General features: G+C 39.5%; 2 protein-coding genes across 3 annotated transcripts; both read left to right on the top strand.

Annotated features, from left to right (window-relative positions):
- The first annotated feature begins 11,216 nt into the window (after positions 1-11,216).
- LOC132704928 (zinc finger protein 239-like) lies at positions 11,217-12,535 on the top strand. The gene is made up of 5 exons (XM_060675267.1): positions 11,217-11,433; positions 11,485-11,774; positions 11,822-11,973; positions 12,021-12,256; positions 12,308-12,535. Exons 1-5 carry the CDS (start codon positions 11,308-11,310, stop codon positions 12,503-12,505), a joined length of 1,002 nt encoding a protein of 333 aa, XP_060531250.1. The 5' UTR covers positions 11,217-11,307; the 3' UTR covers positions 12,506-12,535.
- A 1,516-nt stretch (positions 12,536-14,051) lies between these two features.
- LOC132704859 (uncharacterized) lies at positions 14,052-19,734 on the top strand. Of its 2 annotated transcripts, XM_060675155.1 has the most exons (8): positions 14,052-14,140; positions 14,636-14,918; positions 15,641-15,915; positions 16,917-17,149; positions 18,016-18,115; positions 19,007-19,111; positions 19,161-19,316; positions 19,370-19,734. In XM_060675155.1, exons 1-8 carry the CDS (start codon positions 14,135-14,137, stop codon positions 19,418-19,420), a joined length of 1,209 nt encoding a protein of 402 aa, XP_060531138.1. In that variant the 5' UTR covers positions 14,052-14,134; the 3' UTR covers positions 19,421-19,734. The 2 variants fall into 2 exon arrangements, with proteins under 2 accessions (XP_060531138.1, XP_060531137.1); XM_060675154.1 differs by having other exon boundaries at positions 19,161-19,734.
- Positions 19,735-20,125: the final 391 nt, after the last annotated feature.

Genomic DNA, 20,125 nt, shown 5'->3' with positions numbered 1-20,125 from the left:
CACGGTGGATGCTTCCCATCTGCTTTGCCATTCTTGGTTCGTCCGCTCCTTCGCCCTTTGCTTTGCACCTGGGCCTCTGCCTTCTTGGGCAGCGTATCTCCTCTCCTCCACTATTAAATCCACAGGGGGGAAACCCGTTATAACCTGGACTGCTGCGCTGGAGACCGTTCTGTAGCCGCACGCCACCCTCAGGAGTGCTTTTCTTTGAACGCTTTCCAGTATTTTACGGTAGGTCTTTATCCTCATTACAGGGCTCCATATAGGTGCGGCATACATAATTGTGGACTGCACTACTCCATACAATATCCCCCTCTTTTCCGTATTTGGACCTTTGTAGTTTGGCATTAGTCTTGCGACTGACGCTAACTTCTTGGTTGCCTTTTGCGAGACCACTCTAACATGCTCCCCGAAAGAGATGTTTTCACCAATCAGGACGCCTAAATATTTTATAGCCTTAGCTGGCTTGATTACCTGGTCATTTACATTAATCTGGATATCCTGTCGGTTCCTGCGTCCACTCAGAATGACCGCCTCCGTCTTTTCCACAGCTAGTTCCAGAGTATTTGCCTGCAGCCACTTTACGACCTCCTGGAGCGCATGGTTTGCATTTAGAGTCAGTTCTTGTTTGTTTTGACCTTGTACTACTATGGCTACATCGTCAGCATAGCCTACGACGCTGGCCCCTGGGCCAAACTCCAATCTCAGTATATCGTCATAATATACATTCCATAGTAACGGGCCCAATACAGATCCTTGGGGGATTCCTGCGGATACTTTTTTCTTCTGTTTTCCAAACAGTATGACTCTATCGTCTAAGTAGTCTCTAACCAAGTTGATTAGGTATTGTGGCAACCTATTTGTTCTTAGTTTTTTAAGGAGTATCGCCCACGATGCCGAATTAAAAGCGTTTTTCACGTCAATAGTGATTAGCATACACCATCTTTCGCCTTTTCCTCGGAATTTTACTCCCTCTGCCAGGATCATCACCGCGTTTATTGCGTCTAGGGTGGACATGCCTTTTTTAAATCCATATTGATTTGCCGATATTTGTCCATTTTTTGCCAGTTCTTTTTCCAGTCTGTCCTTTATAAGGTGTTCGTACAGTTTAGCGATTGAGTTTACCAGGCACAAGGGTCTATACGAATTTGCGAGCTCAAAAGGTTTACCACTTTTGTGGATCAATACCACCTTTGTTAGTTTCCATGAAGTGGGGAATTCCTGTCTTATCAATAAGTTATTATAAAGATCCCGCAGTATTGTCGGCTCGCCTTTTGCCAGTATCTTGATTACCTCCGGTGGAATACCGTCTGGGCCCGGCGCTTTCCTCACTTTTAACTTGGCTGCTGCTGTGGCTATTTCTTGCGTGCTGAAGAGCGGTATCTCGCTTGTGTATATGGGGGTCAGCAGAATCTCGCTCCTGTCAGGAAAAAGTGTTTCCACTATCTGCTTCAACCCAGAGTCGGGAAGTGTAAATGGAGGACCAGCCTCTGTGAAGTTTTTCTTTATTATCTTATACCCTTCTCCCCAGATGTTATCGTTTAGCTCTTCCAGTAGTAGTCGCCACCTTTTCTTCTTTTCTTTGGAGATCATTTTCCTCAGTCCGTTCCTCACCTCTTTGTATACTTGCCACATTTCTGTGAGTAAGCCATTTACCTCCCTTGTGCTCCTATGTCTTGCTGCCCTGGTGTAGACTCTCCTTTTCGCTATGCACTCCTTTCTTTTGTTTGCAATATCCTCGTTCCACCAGTACGGTACCGTTGACATTGCTGCGCCCCCTTTCTTAGATTTTTTAACTGCTTCTTTGAGCATTTCCTCCAGTGAGAGCGGATCCAGCGGCATCGTTTTGCATGTGATAGTGAGTTTTTCTCTTAAGTTAGTGAGTAGTCTATCCTGGTCCAGATACAGTTTACGTCGCATTTCCATCTTTTTTGGGGTATTGTCTTTCACTTCGAAAAATATGTACTTATGTGGGGAAAGGGACTCGTTTTCGAGGACCTCCCAGTTACTAACCCTAGCTGCAAGATTTCGTGTGGAAAAGGTAATATCTATATAGGATTTCTGCTGCCTTCTTTCGAATGTTGGTATGCCTCCCTTGTTGTGAGCTACCAGTCCAACTCTGGCACACGCTTCCGACAGTACCTGTCCCCTCCTGTCCATAATCGGGGATCCCCATTCCGGAGACTTCGCGTTGAAGTCCCCAAGAACAATACACTCTCTGTTACTGGCAGCAATCAGGTCAGCAAGATTATCAACATACCGCTCGTACTCTTGTAAACCTATATTAGGTGACACATAGCAGCCATATATATTGAATTTATCTGCTTCCACCATCACTATTCCGTCCTCTCTTTTGGTTCTACTAACTTTGACATCTTTATTCATGAAGTATACCGCCACATCCAATCTCTTGTCAACCGTCCATCTCTTGTTTTTCACAATTCTTTTATTTGGTTCACTTGCAACTATAATATCTACGTTCTTCTCGTTCGCTGTTAAGAACGCCAAATCATGGGACCCTTCAGACCTGTCAGAGTTTATTTGTAGAAACTTCACTATGTTTACTGTAGGTTAGGTCCTCCGTCCCTGTATTCCCACGCATTACGCCTTCTTTTGGACGACAGTGCCCTGCGGAAGACTTTACAGCTACCCGTACCGGCCCTGTGTCCTTTCTCCTGACATAGAGGGCACGCCTCTTCTAGGCTACAGTTTTGGCTGTTGTGACCCGTTGTCCCACATTTATAGCAAAGTTCCCTCCTATCAGGTCCCGTGCACTCATATGCGCGATGCTCGTATGACCAACACTTGAAACACCTCTCTATATTTAAACGTGGTTCTAGTCTGCACCTTACAAGCCCTATTCGCAGTTCCTTATGTTTGCTGAGTAGCTCCTCCGCCTCTTTGTCCTGTATCATTAGCGTGACCGCCTGTGTATCTCCAGCCCCTGGTCTAAGTTTAGATAGTCGGAGATCGCTTGTTTTAAGATTCCCGACTTTGGACTCGATGGCTTCAACAACCTCTTCCTCCGTTGCAGTGGCATCCAATCCTCTTATATGTATCGCTGTAAGTGATGATCTCTCCATTCCAATAATATTTGTCTTTATGCTGGTTGATAACTCTTGTATCTGCTTTTGAGCTTCTGACAACGCCACCTCGTCCTTTTCCATTACTATTAGCAGTTTGCCGTCTTTTGTCTTCCTTATGTGTTTTATTTTTTCACTTGCCTGTGTATTTATTAATTTGGCCTTGATTTCTCTCAACGTTTCTTTATAGTCCTTGTGTTTGTGTTGCACCATCAATGCGTACGTTGGTCGTTCTTTTCTATTATTTGTTGGCTTGTTTTCCTGAGTTTCTTCTACTCTGCCTTTAGCTTGATACACTTTCGTGGTGTATATTACCACGTTAGTTAACGTCCTCCTGAATATCGCTTCGGTCATCTTTCTCATTTTATCAAGGTGTAGATTATTTAGATGATGAAGGGCAACCCATTCGTCGTGCTCTGTCTCCTTCCGTAGCTTCATCAGTACGTCCCAGAATTTTTCTTGTTCTGCCTCTATTTGTATCTTGATGATCTTTTGTCCAGTAGTTGGCTCCTCCCTATCCGATTTAATCCTGGTTGTCTGTTCCATCACTACAAATTCACCTTCAACGTTGGCTAATTCTTGGTAGCGACTTTTGTATTGTGACTGTATACTTCTCTCCAACTTAGGGTCGGAAGGTTCGACGAAGACTACTTTGACCGTTGACGCTTTAGTATATAACGGATTTCCGACCTTTATTTCAGTGTGTTCAAAAACTTCTTTTGGCCAGTTGTGCCCTTCAATTTCCTTGTATTCGTTATAATTTCTTATCGAGTCGAGTTTAGAGGCCGTTATGTATTCAGGCTCTTGCCCTGTCTGGGTCCCTATGGTTTGGGTATGTGGGTTGATTCCATTTCTACGAACACTTGTCCCATCCGGGATTTGGATCAGGGCTTCCGTGTCAGTTTGCACCTCCTGCTCTCTTGACTCAGACTGCACGGTTTGTATATCGGCATCAAAAGTCATACAGTCTACGGGTTTATATTTTCTATCTTGGATCCATTCCCACAAGGTCCTTCTGCTGAGGATATCCCTCTGCTTTCCTAATTTCGACGTAGTCTCTTTTATTTCCCTTTTTGTGTTCGGGTTCTGCTCCACCGCTCTGGTCAGATTTCTAACCAAGCGGTCCACCTCCTTCAGGGCTGCTGTAAGTTCGAAGGCAATCGGGCATGGAGTCCTTTTTGTGGTGTCTTCTTGCATGTATCTCCTGTGTTCTTCTTCACTCTTTCTTTTCCGTCCATCCGTTTCATTCTCGTTGGAAATAGCTCTGCGAATTCCTGGTCTTAATAGTCCTTGTAACAGTCTATCTTCCTCCTTAGATAATTCTAGCGAGGTCATAGAACTCCTTCTCTCTTGCGGTCTGTGTGATTGGCCCCCCCCAGAATCCATGGGGCCGGCGCCGACCACCGGGGCTTTCACCCGATCGGAATCAGCGGTGAGATTTACACTCACCTGGGGTACTAGTTGTTTTGTTTTGTCACACATCATGTATTATGTTTTGTTCCGGGTCCATGGCCAGTTCGTCGTCGTAATCCTATCGGCTGGGGAATGGGGTAATATATTTAGGGGACACTCCTAGTATTCGGATATCCTAATAGCGTTGGAGCGGGATCATTAGAAGGGATGTGGGGGTATTGGGGGGAAACTCCTTCTCTGGGTCCAGAAGGAGCCCAGCTAGGGTGCCTCGGGGTTGCCACACCCGTACTCACAGTGTGAGCCCCTGAGGGGAACCAAAACTAACCAAAACTAACCAAAACTAACCAAAACTAACCAAAACTAACCAAAACTAACCAAAACTAACCAAAACTAACCAAAACTAACCAAAACTAACCAAAACTAACCAAAACTAACCAAAACTAACCAAAACTAACCAAAACTAACCAAAACTAACCAAAACTAACCAAAACTAACCAAAACTAACCAAAACTAACCAAAACTAACCAAAACTAACCAAAACTAACCAAAACTAACCAAAACTAACCAAAACTAACCAAAACTAACCAAAACTAACCAAAACTAACCAAAACTAACCAAAACTAACCAAAACTAACCAAAACTAACCAAAACTAACCAAAACTAACCAAAACTAACCAAAACTAACCAAAACTAACCAAAACTAACCAAAACTAACCAAAACTAACCAAAACTAACCAAAACTAACCAAAACTAACCAAAACTAACCAAAACTAACCAAAACTAACCAAAACTAACCAAAACTAACCAAAACTAACCAAAACTAACCAAAACTAACCAAAACTAACCAAAACTAACCAAAACTAACCAAAACTAACCAAAACTAACCAAAACTAACCAAAACTAACCAAAACTAACCAAAACTAACCAAAACTAACCAAAACTAACCAAAACTAACCAAAACTAACCAAAACTAACCAAAACTAACCAAAACTAACCAAAACTAACCAAAACTAACCAAAACTAACCAAAACTAACCAAAACTAACCAAAACTAACCAAAACTAACCAAAACTAACCAAAACTAACCAAAACTAACCAAAACTAACCAAAACTAACCAAAACTAACCAAAACTAACCAAAACTAACCAAAACTAACCAAAACTAACCAAAACTAACCAAAACTAACCAAAACTAACCAAAACTAACCAAAACTAACCAAAACTAACCAAAACTAACCAAAACTAACCAAAACTAACCAAAACTAACCAAAACTAACCAAAACTAACCAAAACTAACCAAAACTAACCAAAACTAACCAAAACTAACCAAAACTAACCAAAACTAACCAAAACTAACCAAAACTAACCAAAACTAACCAAAACTAACCAAAACTAACCAAAACTAACCAAAACTAACCAAAACTAACCAAAACTAACCAAAACTAACCAAAACTAACCAAAACTAACCAAAACTAACCAAAACTAACCAAAACTAACCAAAACTAACCAAAGCTAACCAAAACTAACCAAAACTAACCAAAACTAACCAAAACTAACCAAAACTAACCAAAACTAACCAAAACTAACCAAAACTAACCAAAACTAACCAAAACTAACCAAAACTAACCAAAACTAACCAAAACTAACCAAAACTAACCAAAACTAACCAAAACTAACCAAAACTAACCAAAACTAACCAAAACTAACCAAAACTATATAAACTCACCGAGCGAGTTTATATACAAATCCGGAACGTTTCTTTCGAGAAATCTCGTGTCGCTTACAATCTAGCGAAGAGTGATCGAGAGAATGTCCGAAAATTTCCGTCGATCGACGTACGTTGCGAGTCACATCGATTCGACGCGCCGCTTATTGAAGCTTTAATAACGAATGAATAATATATGGTGTCGGGAAGGGTTCCTTTCCGTACTCGTACGCTCTAACCACCAAGTCTGGTTCTATTTAAAAATATTTAACGCGTTTGCCCGTTCGTCGCCATGCGTGGCGGCGGTGGCGCGCGTGATATTAAGAACAGCTGGTTGATCCTGCCTGTGGTAGTCATATGCTTGTCTCAAAGATTGCATGTTTTCAGCCGAATTAAAGTGAAACCGCGAGAGGCTCATTAATCAATTATGGTTCCTTAGATTGCACACACAATTACTTGGATAAATGTGGTAATTCTAGAGCTAATACAAGCAGCAGAAGTCTTACCGGTAACGAAAGGACCGCTTTTATTAGATCAAAACTGGGTGAAACTAAATAACTTGAAGCTGATCGCACGGTCTCGCACCGGCGACTCATATTTCAAATATCTACCTTATAAACTGTCGATGGTATGTTCCGAGCTTACCATGGTCGTAACTGGTAACAGGGAATCAGGGTTCGATTCCGGAGAGGGAGCCTGATAAACGGCTACCATATCCAATGAGGGCAGCAGGCACGCAAATTACTCACTCCCGGCACGGGGAAGGTAGTGACGAAAAATAATGATACGGAACTCGCTCGAGGCCCCGTAATCGAATGAGTACACTCTAATCCCTTTAACGAGGATCAATTGGAGGGCAAGTCCAATAGCGTATATTAAAGTTGTTGCGGTTAAAAAGTTCGTAGTCGAATTGTGTCTCGCGCCGCCGGTTCACCATTCGCGGTTTCAACTGGCGCGTCGCGAGACTTCCTGCCGGTGGACTTGACTCGGTCCGACTCAATCCTGCCGTGGTGCTCTTCACGGAGTATCGAGGTGGGCCGGTCGTTTACTTTGAACAAATTATAATGCTTAAAGCAGGCTAAAATTTTGTCTGAATACAGTATGCATGGAATAATGGAACAAGACCTCGTGTCCGTTTCGTTGGTTTTCGCATGGTAATGATTAATAAGAGCGGATGGGGGCATTCGTATTGCGACGTTAGAGGTGAAATTCTTGGATCGTCGCAAGACGGACTGAAGCAAAAGCATTTGCCAAAAACGTTTTCATTGATCAAGAACAAAAGTTAGAGGCTAAAAGGCGATCAGATACCGCCCTAGTTCTAACTGTAAATATGCCAGCCAGCGATCCGCCGAAGTTGACTCGGCGGGACACTTCCGGGAAACCAAAGGTTTTGGGTTCCGGGGGAAGTATGGTTGCGAAGCTGAAACTTAAAGGAATCGATGGAGGGGCAACACCAGGAGTGGAGCCTGCAGCCAATTTGATTCGAAAGGGGAAAACCCCGCCTTTCCCGGACTCCGAAGGGATGGACAGATTAGAGCTCATTCTTGATTCGGTGGGTGGTGGTGCATGGCCGTTTTTAGTTAATCGAGCGATTAATTTCTATAACGAACGAGACTCTAGCCTGCTAATTTTTACCGTCTGCGGACCAACATTTCTTAGAGCGACAAAGCGGCCTTTGGCTGCACGAGATTGGGCAAAAACAGATCTGTGATGCCTTTGGATGTTCTGGGCCGCACGCGCGCTACACTGAAGGAATCAGCGCGCAGTATCTGGGTGAGAGGCCCGGGTAACCCGCGGAAAATCCTTCGTGCTAGGGATTGGGGTTCCTAATTGTTCCCCAAAAAAGAGGAATTCCCAGTAAGCGCGAGTCATAAGCTCGCGTTGATTACGTCCCTGCCCCTTGTACACACCGCCCGTCGTTACCACCGATTGAATGATTTAACGAGGTCTTCGAACCGAACCGCCGATATGTTCCGACGTCGTCGATGTGTTCGGAAAGTTGACCGTACTTAATCATTAGGATCGTTGTAGTGTTAAAAAAATAACTAAAATAAATAACTTGTACTTTGTACTCGCTGAGTCGATAATTTCTCGCACCCGACGCGGACGTTTATACGTACGAAGTCAGTGGAAGCGGAGATATTTCGGGTACCTGGACGAGCTAAAAGCGCGAGACCTAGCTTTGCGCTTACCGTCGACAAGGTGTGAAGGATTTTCGCCCGAGAACGTATATACATATATGTTAAAAGTTAGGCGCGGGTCGTCTGGAAATAAAAGTTCTTTCGGATAGACCGGCCCTAAAAATTAAAAGTTTGACTTCGAAGACCACTCTGCTCTTCCGTAGAGATACAAGTTGAAAATAAGGCGCAGGTCGTCCGAACACCAAACTTCGTTCAGATAGACCGGCCCTTGTCAGAAAATTTTTACGTCCAAAGCGAATGGATGCTCTTCCGTAAAAAAGTCCTATATATATAACCGCACTCCCGAACTAAGCCAAAAACGCTTAAAATAATGTGCGCCGGTGGTCGCACCATTCCTAGTGGATTCTTATCAGTGTGACAATACCCCTGCAACAGGGAAAAAAGACACAAAGTTACATGGCGAACGTAAAAGAAAAACTTTTGCGTTCGCCCTTTTTTTTAAACAGTTTTTTTTGAGACCTTACTTGCTTTTTGCGATCGTCGTTAGTACCCTCAATGTACTTAAGATGACTCATCCCATTGGTGGAAAACTTTTGCGTTCTCCCTTTTTTTTTAATTTTTCTTAAGACCTTACTTGATTTTTGTCACCATCGTTAGCACCCTCACTGTACTTAAGGTGTATCACCCTGTTGGTGTCCCGTTGCTGCGATTAAAGACCGAAAAATACATAGCGAACGTAAAATAAAAACTTTTGTGTTCGCCCTTTTTTCACAGTTTTGTTGAGACCTTACTTGATACAATGTACTTAAAGTGACTTATCCTATTGGTGTTCCGTTGTTGCGATAATAATCCTGCCCATAGCACTAGATGAGCACCTCGAAAGCAAAAAGATAGATAGCGAACGTAAAAAATATTTTATTTAAAAAATATATAAAAATAGTTTAAAAAAAATTAATCTACAAATTATTAGATAACTCTAATGCTACTAGGAAATGGGTTGTATGTTATTAAACGATCGTGTATGATAAGACAGAAAGCCGTCGTACTTTCTGGAATGTTCTGTGAAGTTTCTAATTCCAATCGAATATCGACGAAACCTGATTTTAAACTTTCGTTTTGTCTACTACAATCTATTACGATAAATGGTGAAAGTTAAAAAAAAATTGAAATGTTAAACATAGTTCACCCGTATTTTTATTATAGAAAAATTGTTGAAATTGCTCGTACATTTAACTTTTAAACGCTATTTCCAGTTCGCTCCTTTTCTCGACGTACTTCAAGAGTCGCAGTTTTTCAATATCGGCTACTTGAATGTGTGGCAATCGATATATCGCTTTAAATAATTCTATTTTGAGTTTTTCATTTTCTTTCGAAGATACCACGGCATTTTGATCGGCAGAACTTCGAATTAAAGACAGTTTATATTAGTTTGGTTATACAGTTTGGCAAAAAAACTAGGCATGAGCCATTTTTGTCTCAAAGTCGACCCTTCGATAAAATTTTAACCTATATTTTTTTGGAAACAATAATTGACCGTATTGGTTCGCTATATATTTTTCTGTCTTCGAAGTGCGGATCCTCTAGTACTAAGGGCAGGATTATTATCGCGACAAAAGGACATCAATGGGATGAGTCACCTTAAGTACATTGAGGGTACTAACGACGGTCACTAAAAGCAAGTAAGGTCTCAAAAAAAATTGTTAAAAAAAAAAGGGCGAACGCTCTCTGTCTTTTTTCCCTGTTACAGTGGTCACACTGACAAGAATCCCCTACGGATGGTGCGACCACCGGCGCACATTATTTTAAGTCATTTTCGCATGGTTCGAGAGCGCGTTTTCTCTCGTATTATATAGCTTTATTAGGGAAGAGCTCCCATTCGCTTTCGAACGAAGTTTGGTGTTCGGACGACCTGCGTCTTTTTTTCAACTCGTATTTCTACCGAAGAGCAGAGCGGTCTTCGACGTCAAAGTTTTATTTTTTAGAGCCGATCTATCCGAAGGAACTTTTATTTCCCGACGACCTGCGCCTAATTTTTAACGTATATGTATATACGTTCTCGGGCGAAAATCCTTCACACCTTGTCGACGGTAAGCGCAATACTAGGTCTCGCGCTTTTAGCTCGTCCAGGTACCCGAAATGTCGGCGCTTCTACTGACTTCGTACGTATAAACGTCCGCGTCGGGTCGAATTTAATCGTGACCGATTTACAAATCGGTGCGACAAATTATCGACTACAAACAACTACAAACGTGTTCTAGACCCACTCTTGCCACATCTCGAATTTTTTGGATTATGGCTAAAAAGCAGCAAGTAAATGCTAAGTAAACACATCCTACAATATTTGGGATGCTATGAATCAGATTTGCTGACGTTTCACCAAATTAGACAAGAGGTTCTTCCATTAATTAATAGAAATGCGGTCCCCAGCATTATGACGTGCTATACAATTGTATATTGCAGAGGAAGGAAATGTATTGAAAGTATATTACTGTGTCACTATATTTCTTTTTTTTTTGTTATTTGGTTCTGTTTTTTTGTTTTATAGATCTATTTATTCAAATTTGTTAGTTTGTTTAGTTAGTCTATAAACTTTAATTATTTATTTTTATTTGGGACACGCTGTATTAACAAAATTATAATATTTTAAAGCTTCAGTAGTAGAAAAACTTTTGTACGAAACTTTTGTGCTAGGGATTTCCAGATCGTATAGCGGATGGTTTTATTTGGCACTCGATGTACACTGGTCCTTTATATTCGAAGAAAAGCTAATGGGGCCTAAACTACCTACCTGTATTCGCGTAAGCGGCCCTAAAACTTGGTCTTTGACGGCATCACTGCACAAATTGTATTTTCGTTCCCTCATTTATTCTGTGGTATGATTTGGCCAGTGTGTCCTTAACCTCAAAAAATCATTGTTGTCTGTTACCTCGAACAGTGGGACGGCGAAATTGACACAAATCGATTCAAATTATGGCCACGGATCAGGTGGCGAATCCTTCCTCGCAAAAGTCCCACATTTGCACAGTTTCCGGATGCGGTGCGTCTTTCACCAGGCCCGGAAAACTCGCCACTCACATGCGAACACACACCGGGGAGGTTGGTATTTAATCTTGTGGCTCTTTTAAATATTCAATTGGCCATTTGCAGAGACCGTTCAGATGTGACCTTGAAGGTTGTTTGAAAAGCTATACAAACTCGCATCACTTAAAGAGGCACCGATCTATTAGTCACGATAAGGTCGTCTCGACGCAAATTATGTGTACCTTTGAAGGCTGCGGCATGGTATTTTACCATAAATACAATTTAAAGCGCCACTTAAACAGAAGCCACAACCCAGACTCGAAGCCTTTCAAGTGTAAAGACTGCGACGAATCGTTCAAGAAGAAGTTCCGCTTGCAACAACACAGGTGTTCTCATGGCAGCCCCGCTCCCTTCGAGTGAGTAGGTTTGTTGAGTTGTCATTTTTTTTGCGATATTTTTTAAGGTGCCATCTATGTCCTCTTTCATATACGGACTATCACAAGTTTCATAAGCACTTGCGGAATCATAAGACTTATAATTGCGACTGTGGTAAAAGCTTTAGTAGGTGGTCCGAAATTTGTTCCCACCGACGAAAGGAATGCACAGTTAAAAAGGGTAAAACAAGTGCTCAGTTTGGGTAACTAACTAAACTATATTTTTAGTAAACAAGTGCATAATTTGCGGTAAGATTTTTTCAACCAAAGCGAATCTGTCTCAACACGCCTTGGTTCACATTGAAGAGAGCAAGAGGGAGATTCATAAATGTCCCTACCTGGACTGCGCGAGGAGTTATCAGAGGAGAAATAATTTGAACTACCATATTGCGCGTTTCCATCAGAAGATGTCTGACAAAGTTCAATGTGGCGAGTCCAACTGCGGAGAAACGTTTAAGTCCAAGGTATGCCCTTGCAAGTTTCGTTTGACGAATTTCACTGTCCCATTTTCTTAGAAAAACCTTAAACAGCACATCCGGATCGTACATCACGGGCTGCCCGAGAAGAAACGTAAACCGAGGAAGCCCCGAAAAGACAAAGGAAAGTCGAGAAAGTGCATTTATTCCATTATGTCGGGCATAGAAAACACCGCTCGATTAAAGATGCTCGATACCGCAGAAATCGACGCCGTGGAAAAAATTTCTCCTGCCTGAATTAAATTCTTTCAAAATAAAGGTTTCGGTGCAGCAAAATTCTGCTGTTTTTACCTGTTTTGCCCCCTTCCTTCATTATTCCTGTTTTTTTATGACCTATTGCAAAATACAGGCAGTGGATGCCGTATTTTTAAAAAGGTTCATGTAAACGTGGGTCGCCAAAATGCTTTGTTAGATGTAAACTTTTTATGTTAATGTGCGACATGTAGAAATTGCAGATCTACGAAAATAAGCAGCGATCTGATTTATTTTCAGCAAGCAAAGTGAACCGATACAAGTTATACGGACCTGTTTCGTCTATTACACACTAGATGGCGCCACCCATATTAAATAATTTTTTGAACACTATTCAATACAATAATTGTAACTTCGATCATTTGTAGCGGTGCATACGAAACATTCCATTTTTATTTGTTTAAAGAGGAGCCTTACCTAACAAAACCTTAATTAAATTTATTTCAAAAATAAAACAAAAATCATTGCAGGAATCTGTATGCTTAGGTACAATTCTTTAATAAGATTTAGGTTTGTTTAGCTTGTTTCACCTAGTTGGCGGAAAAATAAATAGATGAAAATATGTAAAAACTCTGACGACGAATGTAAAAGTGTCATTTAAAAATTAATGGTTTTAATAAATAACAGAACGAGCGAGTACAGTAAAGTGGTGTATTATTCAAGATACACAAACCTTCTATAAAAATAACATTAAGAGCACATAAAAACACGTCCTAAAAAACGACGGAAACAAATTATAAAAAAAAATTGACACAAAGGCAAGATGTCATAAATAATTCCTTAAGGTGTAGCATGCCCTTACATTTTACGTATGGACGCATCATTTACGCCATTTTCGACGACTTCCACACGCTCAACTAGTTTCCGGCCATATTTTGATAAAGGACGCTCGCAGAAATGCAGCATCTAAACTGAAAGATGTCGAATGCACGAACTGCCAGCGGCCGCGTTGGTTGCCGAACGCAGTAACTAATTAGAGTTGGAACGGTTTTTCGATCCGCTTTCTTCATAATTTGTAACTGACACACCAACTCCGAGTACTTTATTCTCGATTTTTTGCCTAAGATATGCCATCTCTTTTCAAAGTTACGCGACGGCATTCAGAAAAAACGTCATCTGGCGTTACACCGCGAAACTCAGAAAATGTAATACAAGTTTCAATGGGCGTTCTTTAGATGGGTCAATTCGAAAATATATAGCAATACTAGAACAGCCTCGCAATATATCCAGTACCTATCCTCTCTTATCGAAGATTCGTCGAACATTAACCTAACGCCTGTCCTCCAATGCCTTTCTCAAAAATTTCAGTAAATAGCAGAAACGTCGACCCGTTCCCCGTTCAAATCAAAGATTTACAAGCTTTTTAATTTTTCGATCGCACAGATGATTCTAGCAAAGATATTAGAACGGCAATTCTATGAATTAATCACGACAAAATTACAGGCTGCGACTTCAGGGATAATAACGAAGGAATATAAAACCATAAATAGATTCAACATTAGAATTACCGCATTAAAATGTATGACGGAGAATGACTGTCTTGAGCATGGCAACGACAATGAACATTCTTTCTCTCTATCAGCGAGTTGTATCACTCCCGTTAACTTAGTAATTATGACCGTAAGTAACCAAATTATTCTCTGTCATTTTAGCTGTATTTATAATACCGGAGTTCGATTTCCAAAAAAAAACATTCAGGTTTTTCAAAAATTTCCGTTATATGGGTGAATTTTGCTTTGCTCAGTTCTCCTCGTTCATTTGGGCTTCGACAAGCTGTTTTCTTCGTTATTTTGAGTCGAAGTTGAGGTAAATTCTAGACGAAGACAGCATGATTCATTTTTGAGCGGCCTTCGTGTTTCTATAGACGTTCTGGAACCTAATCGGAAGTGTGATAGATGCATTGACGTTGGTGGCAAAAAGTAATGCTTACAAATGAGAAAAACAATGCCAGGATTATAAACTAAAGTTTTTTACATTTTCAGATCTAAATTAGATTGCAACTACTTAAAACTCTCATCAAAGCATTGCACAATAATTAAACAAAAAGTGTGACCTCGGTTCCAACACTTTCTCTTGTTTCTGAAACAAGTTGACATTGATATGTTGATATTTTAGATATTCCCGAGGAACAAACACTTGAAGGTGTGTATGTATTCGTCGAGCCTGTTGGGAATCTGGCCGTTCATATTCGAAGAAAACCCCACGCTACGTCAGTTATACCAACTGTATTCGAACTTTATGTTGGTATACTACACGTTTTTCATTGGAACGGCTTATATGAAACTGGCAGAACTATTGAGGGCCGACGAAATACGAATGGACGACATCAGCGCCAACCTCTGCATAACGTTAATTTACACCATCACGATAATAAGGCAGATTATGTTGAGAGGAAAAGGTCAGTCAAATCAGTCAAACACGAAATGAAGGCGACAAAAAAATTACTTACGGAATGTGCCAAAGGATAAAATGTTTCACTTTTTTTTATTAAATTTTCCTTTCACGGTGACAAGTTTGGGGGTTCGTGCTTGAGTGTAATAATTTAAAATCAGCTATTTGAAACTGTGCCTAAGAGGCATTGGTCGATTACTAACAATATTTTTATCTACCTGGGCGCTTATCATTAAGAAAAATAAAAATAAATATAAAAAACTGAAAACGTCACGTGGACAAAAGATGTGCGGCGAAAGCTAACCTCTTTCCTTGGCGTAATTGTTTTATCTTTGGAGCTTGACAAAAATCTCAGGTGAATAATCCCAGAATAATACAGGAAATGGTTTCCTGCCAAGCGCCGAAGCCTTCTTTGCCAACAGAGGAACAATTTAAAAGGTCTTACTCGTGAAAATGATTTCTTGCCATGCTGTCCATGTGCGAAGCTTTCTTGCGATCGATGGTGTTCAATGTCGATATTACGTAAAAAATCGTTCACATTAATTTTTATTTCAAAGACGGTACAGGGAAATTTGAACAATATTATTACAATTAAGGTGTAATGCTTTCACATATAAATCCGTATTGCATTGAAAAGATTATAGATATCTACGCAATCGGATTATTTTTGTTTGGTAAAGCCGAAAATTAAGGGCGGTTTCACTTCCTAAAGTTAAGTATTTTGCGCAGGTGTACTGAAGATGATCCGCTACATAATCGACACTGAAAATAAAATTTACGCCGCCAAGGACGAAAAAGTAATCGAGGCCTACGACCGATGCGCCGATCTCACCATCAAGCTCAGCAAAATTTACTTGGCAATTTTGTTTGTCATCACGATGTCTTACTTTATCCATCCGTTGTTGGAAGGTGGATATTTCTTGCAGAAAGGCAACGAGACTATGCTAATCAGAGCGCTGCCTTTGTCCTCTTGGTTTCCATTCGACGAACAAAAGTATTATTGGGTACGAAAATAGGCATACGGTCTTTATCATCATCTTTATCACTTCAAAAGTAAAAAAATGTTTTGCATGTTTTGATAGTTTTTTCAAAAAAAAAAATCTCATATTACACACAATGCGAAAAAAGAAGCTTAAGTTCATGTTTTTGTTGTTGTCGTCTATTGTTATAGAGTGTCCAAAATTAGGTTTTCAAATGAACGATCAGCGCATAGAACATCTTTTATAGTTCCATTTTTTTTTTGTAACTTAGTTAAGTTAAATTTAATTTCTTTATTTTTTTTGTAATATATTTAATTTCGAACTTGATTTTGAATAAATATGCATTTTAAAAATCAGTTAAACTAAAGGCACTATTGTTTTTGACGTCAAATATACTGAACGGTCTAATTAAGCAACTCATTTGAACCAATTTCAATAAAAAGTTTTTTATCCTGAAAGGTTACTTATAATTTTTTTTTTATTTATTTCTCTTACTAAGTAAACTGTATAGAATTAATAAATACACCTTTATTTTGCAAAACAAAACATTTTATTTTTATTATCATATAATACGTATGTGCGAAATTACTACAATAAATATCGAATTATGCGGTTTTGCCAAGGGAATATCATCTGGCTCGTATTTTACTCTGTTTGGGGAGGGCTAAGAAGCATAAAAATAACTAACAGAGTTTAAGGAACACAGCATATTCAAATAACCGAATTTTTTACAATTTAAGGCGAACTTTTAGTAGTAGAAGTAGTTTTATTTCTGAATTGACCTAAACTAAACTCAAATATTTAGCTTTAAAAAAAAAGTTGTTCATACAGAACAGTTGAACTAAAAAAATTGCTTGGATAGAGGTTGCTTATATAGTGTGTCCACTGTTTTGATATATCTGATATTGTACATAAAATATGTTTAGAATTTCGCGGAGAACCTCAAAATGTAATAATATAAGCGTCGTCCCATTTGAAATAAGCAAGTTGCTGAAAGAAGTTTCTAAAGTACCGCGTCATTGCAGTGGGCCTACGCATGGCACGTGGTAGACGCGTGCATAGGAGCCTCGTTTGTGACGTATACGGACATTTTGATGTTCAGCATGATCGTCTACCCGACTGGCCAGTTGAAAATTTTGGATTACATTTTGAGAAACTTCCAGTTTTACGAGGCGAACGTGGCAGACGGGAGAGGCGACGACCGGGCATCGTATTTGGCATTTCGGGAATGCATTTCAAAGCACAGGGACATTATCGCGTAAATATCCTGCCGTCCGACTAAAGCCGGTACTCGTATACAGGGTGGCTGATTAGTTTTAAATAAACGACCCAGGAATAACTGCCGCAACAAAAGCAGTATCGAATTTCCGTACTCTTTTTGTTATTTGTCGCGAAATTAGCAGAATATATACAGAGTGTCTCGAAATTAGTACCCTAATAACTATAACAGCTTGTTCAGGTGGACATTTTGCAAACGAGTGGATCGGTCGAGATGGTCAGCTTGTTCGCCTGACTTAAACCCACTAGACGAGCGATGGCGAACCAATTTTTATTGGCACCCACACAATTTTTTTTATGTTATCTGATTAAATTAAATTAAATTTAAAATTTTTACCTACTCTACTTAACCTTCACCTGACTGAAACCGGGTCATAATTGACTCGATATTTACTTTTTTCTTTATAACTGTTTTGATATTCTGTGTCTTAATTTATTTTGTAAAATTTACTAATCAAATAGCGAAAGAAATTATAAATAAACAAAAATGACATTTATCAAGCTTATACGAGAATACGAGGCTTTTGACTTAATCAAAGCGTTCCAAGTTAAATTACGAATACAAAAAATGTTTTTTTCTAAAAGTGAATCGAAAAGTCAAATAAAGAGTCATTAACGAAATAATTTTCAATATTTGAGATACGTTTATATAGAAAACTGGTGTCTCTTCTGGACGTAGAATTCGGTGTTATCATTTCGGGACGCATTGCATTCAGTTTATTGAGCAGAGACGAGTTTGATAGTTTTAGACAGCTCTCCGACACGATTAACGTCTAGCACTTGAAACAACGTAATCCAGGAACTATAAACACGATAAGTTCAGCTAATTGCTGTTTTCATTTTCAGCTACGTGGACGATTTCAACGGCAGCATGCAAAACCTGATGATATTTGATTTTTTGCAATCTTCGCTGCAAATCGCTTCGATTTTGACTCAAGTATTCGGGGTACAAAAATGTCATGTCTACCGTAACCATCGAGAATCATAACCAAACGAACGCGAAATAACAATGCTTCAACAGCAAATCTTTATTTAATTAATGGAAAAAGTTCTTCGTTGGGTGCGTCGATAAAGCTTCTTATTTAATTCGTTTCGAACCCTATTAAAAACATCCTTCGAATGCTTTGTACTTTTTATTCGGATTTTTTCGTGTTCAAAATTAAACAAGTCTTTTTAAGTATGACGCTGTTGCCGTCGAAGCATTTGTTTAATGTTTCCACCTTCATTTCTAGTTTTGGTTATCATTCCAAGTTGTTCTTTGTTCTGTGTGCGTCGAAATAGTCATGTTGCCATGACGAGTATCGTGTGATAGCTATTATCGTTGCACCGTCGTAACTATTCAACAATTTGCCGAATACTTAAAAAACACTACATGAAACATTTATTTGGTCCTTGGATGTTCCCTTTAAATCAACCATTTTACGATGAAAATTAAGTTTAAAGCAATAAAACATTGAGTACACAATTCCCGAATAAATATTTTTCAACCTCACGCACATTGTGACAACAAGATTGACGGATCTATTGTCTCACTCGCGAATGAGAATGAACTCATCTTTTCTTCTAATGCAAATTCATCTTTCCCACAAGTATCGTCATCTGCAATAACAAGTCGCCGTGTTGTCTTCTTAATTTCGCTTCTTCTTGATTTACTTTTGTTTTAAAAGATGAAGCTGGATACCGGAAGAGCTTGATCGTTACACCATTTGCAGATACGCTCTCTTTCGAAGTTATATGACCTTTGTTCTCCCAATTTCGCCAAATTGCTTTAGAGAACAGTACTGGCAGATTTTAAATAAGCCAATACTTACCAGATTTTATTGACTTTTAATTTCAGAACGAAATTACGCTGGTACTGCTGTCCTTCGTAGGAACCTTCTTCGTCGGCATGATTTTGCGGTTGATCCTGTATTATTATTTCGCCAATGAAGTTTTAATATTGGTAAGTTGGTAATGTAATTAATTGAAATCACAATAAACGTTTGGATTAGAGCGTCGGACTGGCGGGCGCAATATGGGACAGCGGTTGGTGCGTCCAGACTCCCAGGGTGAAGTACATGATGGTCGTCTTCATGCAGCGAGCTCAAAAGTCGCTGAAACTTTTCATCGGACCTTTCGGAGTCATGTCGCTGCAAGCTTTTCTGTCCGTGAGTTTCGCCGAACCGTCGATTCGAGTGATACGCTTTAATTTCCGTTTAAGATCCTGAGGGCGACCTACTCTTATATCATGCTGATGTACGGTATAAACTAAACGGCTCACTGATAACCGCAGTGAACTAAACGACGACTAAAAGCCGCAATAAAATAAATGGTATTTGGTGTAATTTTTTATTTGGGTTTGTTTCTATATTCCCAAAATCAACTCCCGATTTCGATTTTGCTACCAAAAATTTGACATTACATTTTTTGAAATGTTTTCTGCATTTTTCGAATAAGTTGGCAACGTCGCATTGAAGTCAAAAATTGATTACGATATGTTAGACGCATTTCTTGAAGGAATCGTAATAGGCGCAGATATACGAGGCTGGTCAAGTCCATTTTCTTACAATGGGATGTCATTAAAAAAAAAGAAAAATAAACTTTTTGCGAACAGCAACATTAAATGAATTTTCTGCTCTTATTTTACTGTATTTATTTTAAGTTATGGTGAATTTTTAATATATTTTAGCCGATCACTGCATATAGGATTTTATTTAAAAAAAATAACAAATTTAGTTAAGTTTAGTTGAATTGTGACTTCAAGCAAACGTGGCGGTTTCCAATCGTCGGTTGTATAAAGATAAAACCGGCAGCTGAATTATCAATATTTTTATTATATATTTAATAATTAACAGTACAATGCATCAGTTAATAAACCATAGTAATACTATGGTTATCCTGCAAGTCTTAATCCAAGCGATGCGCGATGGGTAAAGAAACTGACGTGGCGATTCCCGCACGCTAGATCGGTGGGTTA

This window comes from Cylas formicarius, unplaced genomic scaffold (genome assembly GCF_029955315.1).
Source record: "Cylas formicarius isolate icCylForm1 unplaced genomic scaffold, icCylForm1.1 PGA_scaffold_7__23_contigs__length_41026272, whole genome shotgun sequence".
Classification (NCBI taxonomy): Eukaryota; Metazoa; Arthropoda; class Insecta; order Coleoptera; family Brentidae; genus Cylas; species Cylas formicarius.
The sequence above is the reverse complement of the archived record's forward strand: the minus strand, read 5'-3'. Positions and strand labels throughout refer to the sequence as shown.

Excerpts from the sequence above, each read along its gene's own strand:
- LOC132704928 (XM_060675267.1), top strand. The coding sequence starts at position 11,308 with ATGGCCACGGATCAGGTGGCGAATCCTTCCTCGCAAAAGTCCCACATT. Across the intron at positions 11,775-11,821 it reads GGCAGCCCCGCTCCCTTCGA|GTGCCATCTATGTCCTCTTT; the intron begins GTGAGTAGGTTT and ends ATATTTTTTAAG. Across the intron at positions 11,974-12,020 it reads GGAATGCACAGTTAAAAAGG|TAAACAAGTGCATAATTTGC; the intron begins GTAAAACAAGTG and ends CTATATTTTTAG.
- LOC132704859 (XM_060675154.1), top strand. Across the intron at positions 18,116-19,006 it reads TTTTGACTCAAGTATTCGGG|AACGAAATTACGCTGGTACT; the intron begins GTACAAAAATGT and ends TTTTAATTTCAG. Across the intron at positions 19,112-19,160 it reads CCAATGAAGTTTTAATATTG|AGCGTCGGACTGGCGGGCGC; the intron begins GTAAGTTGGTAA and ends CGTTTGGATTAG.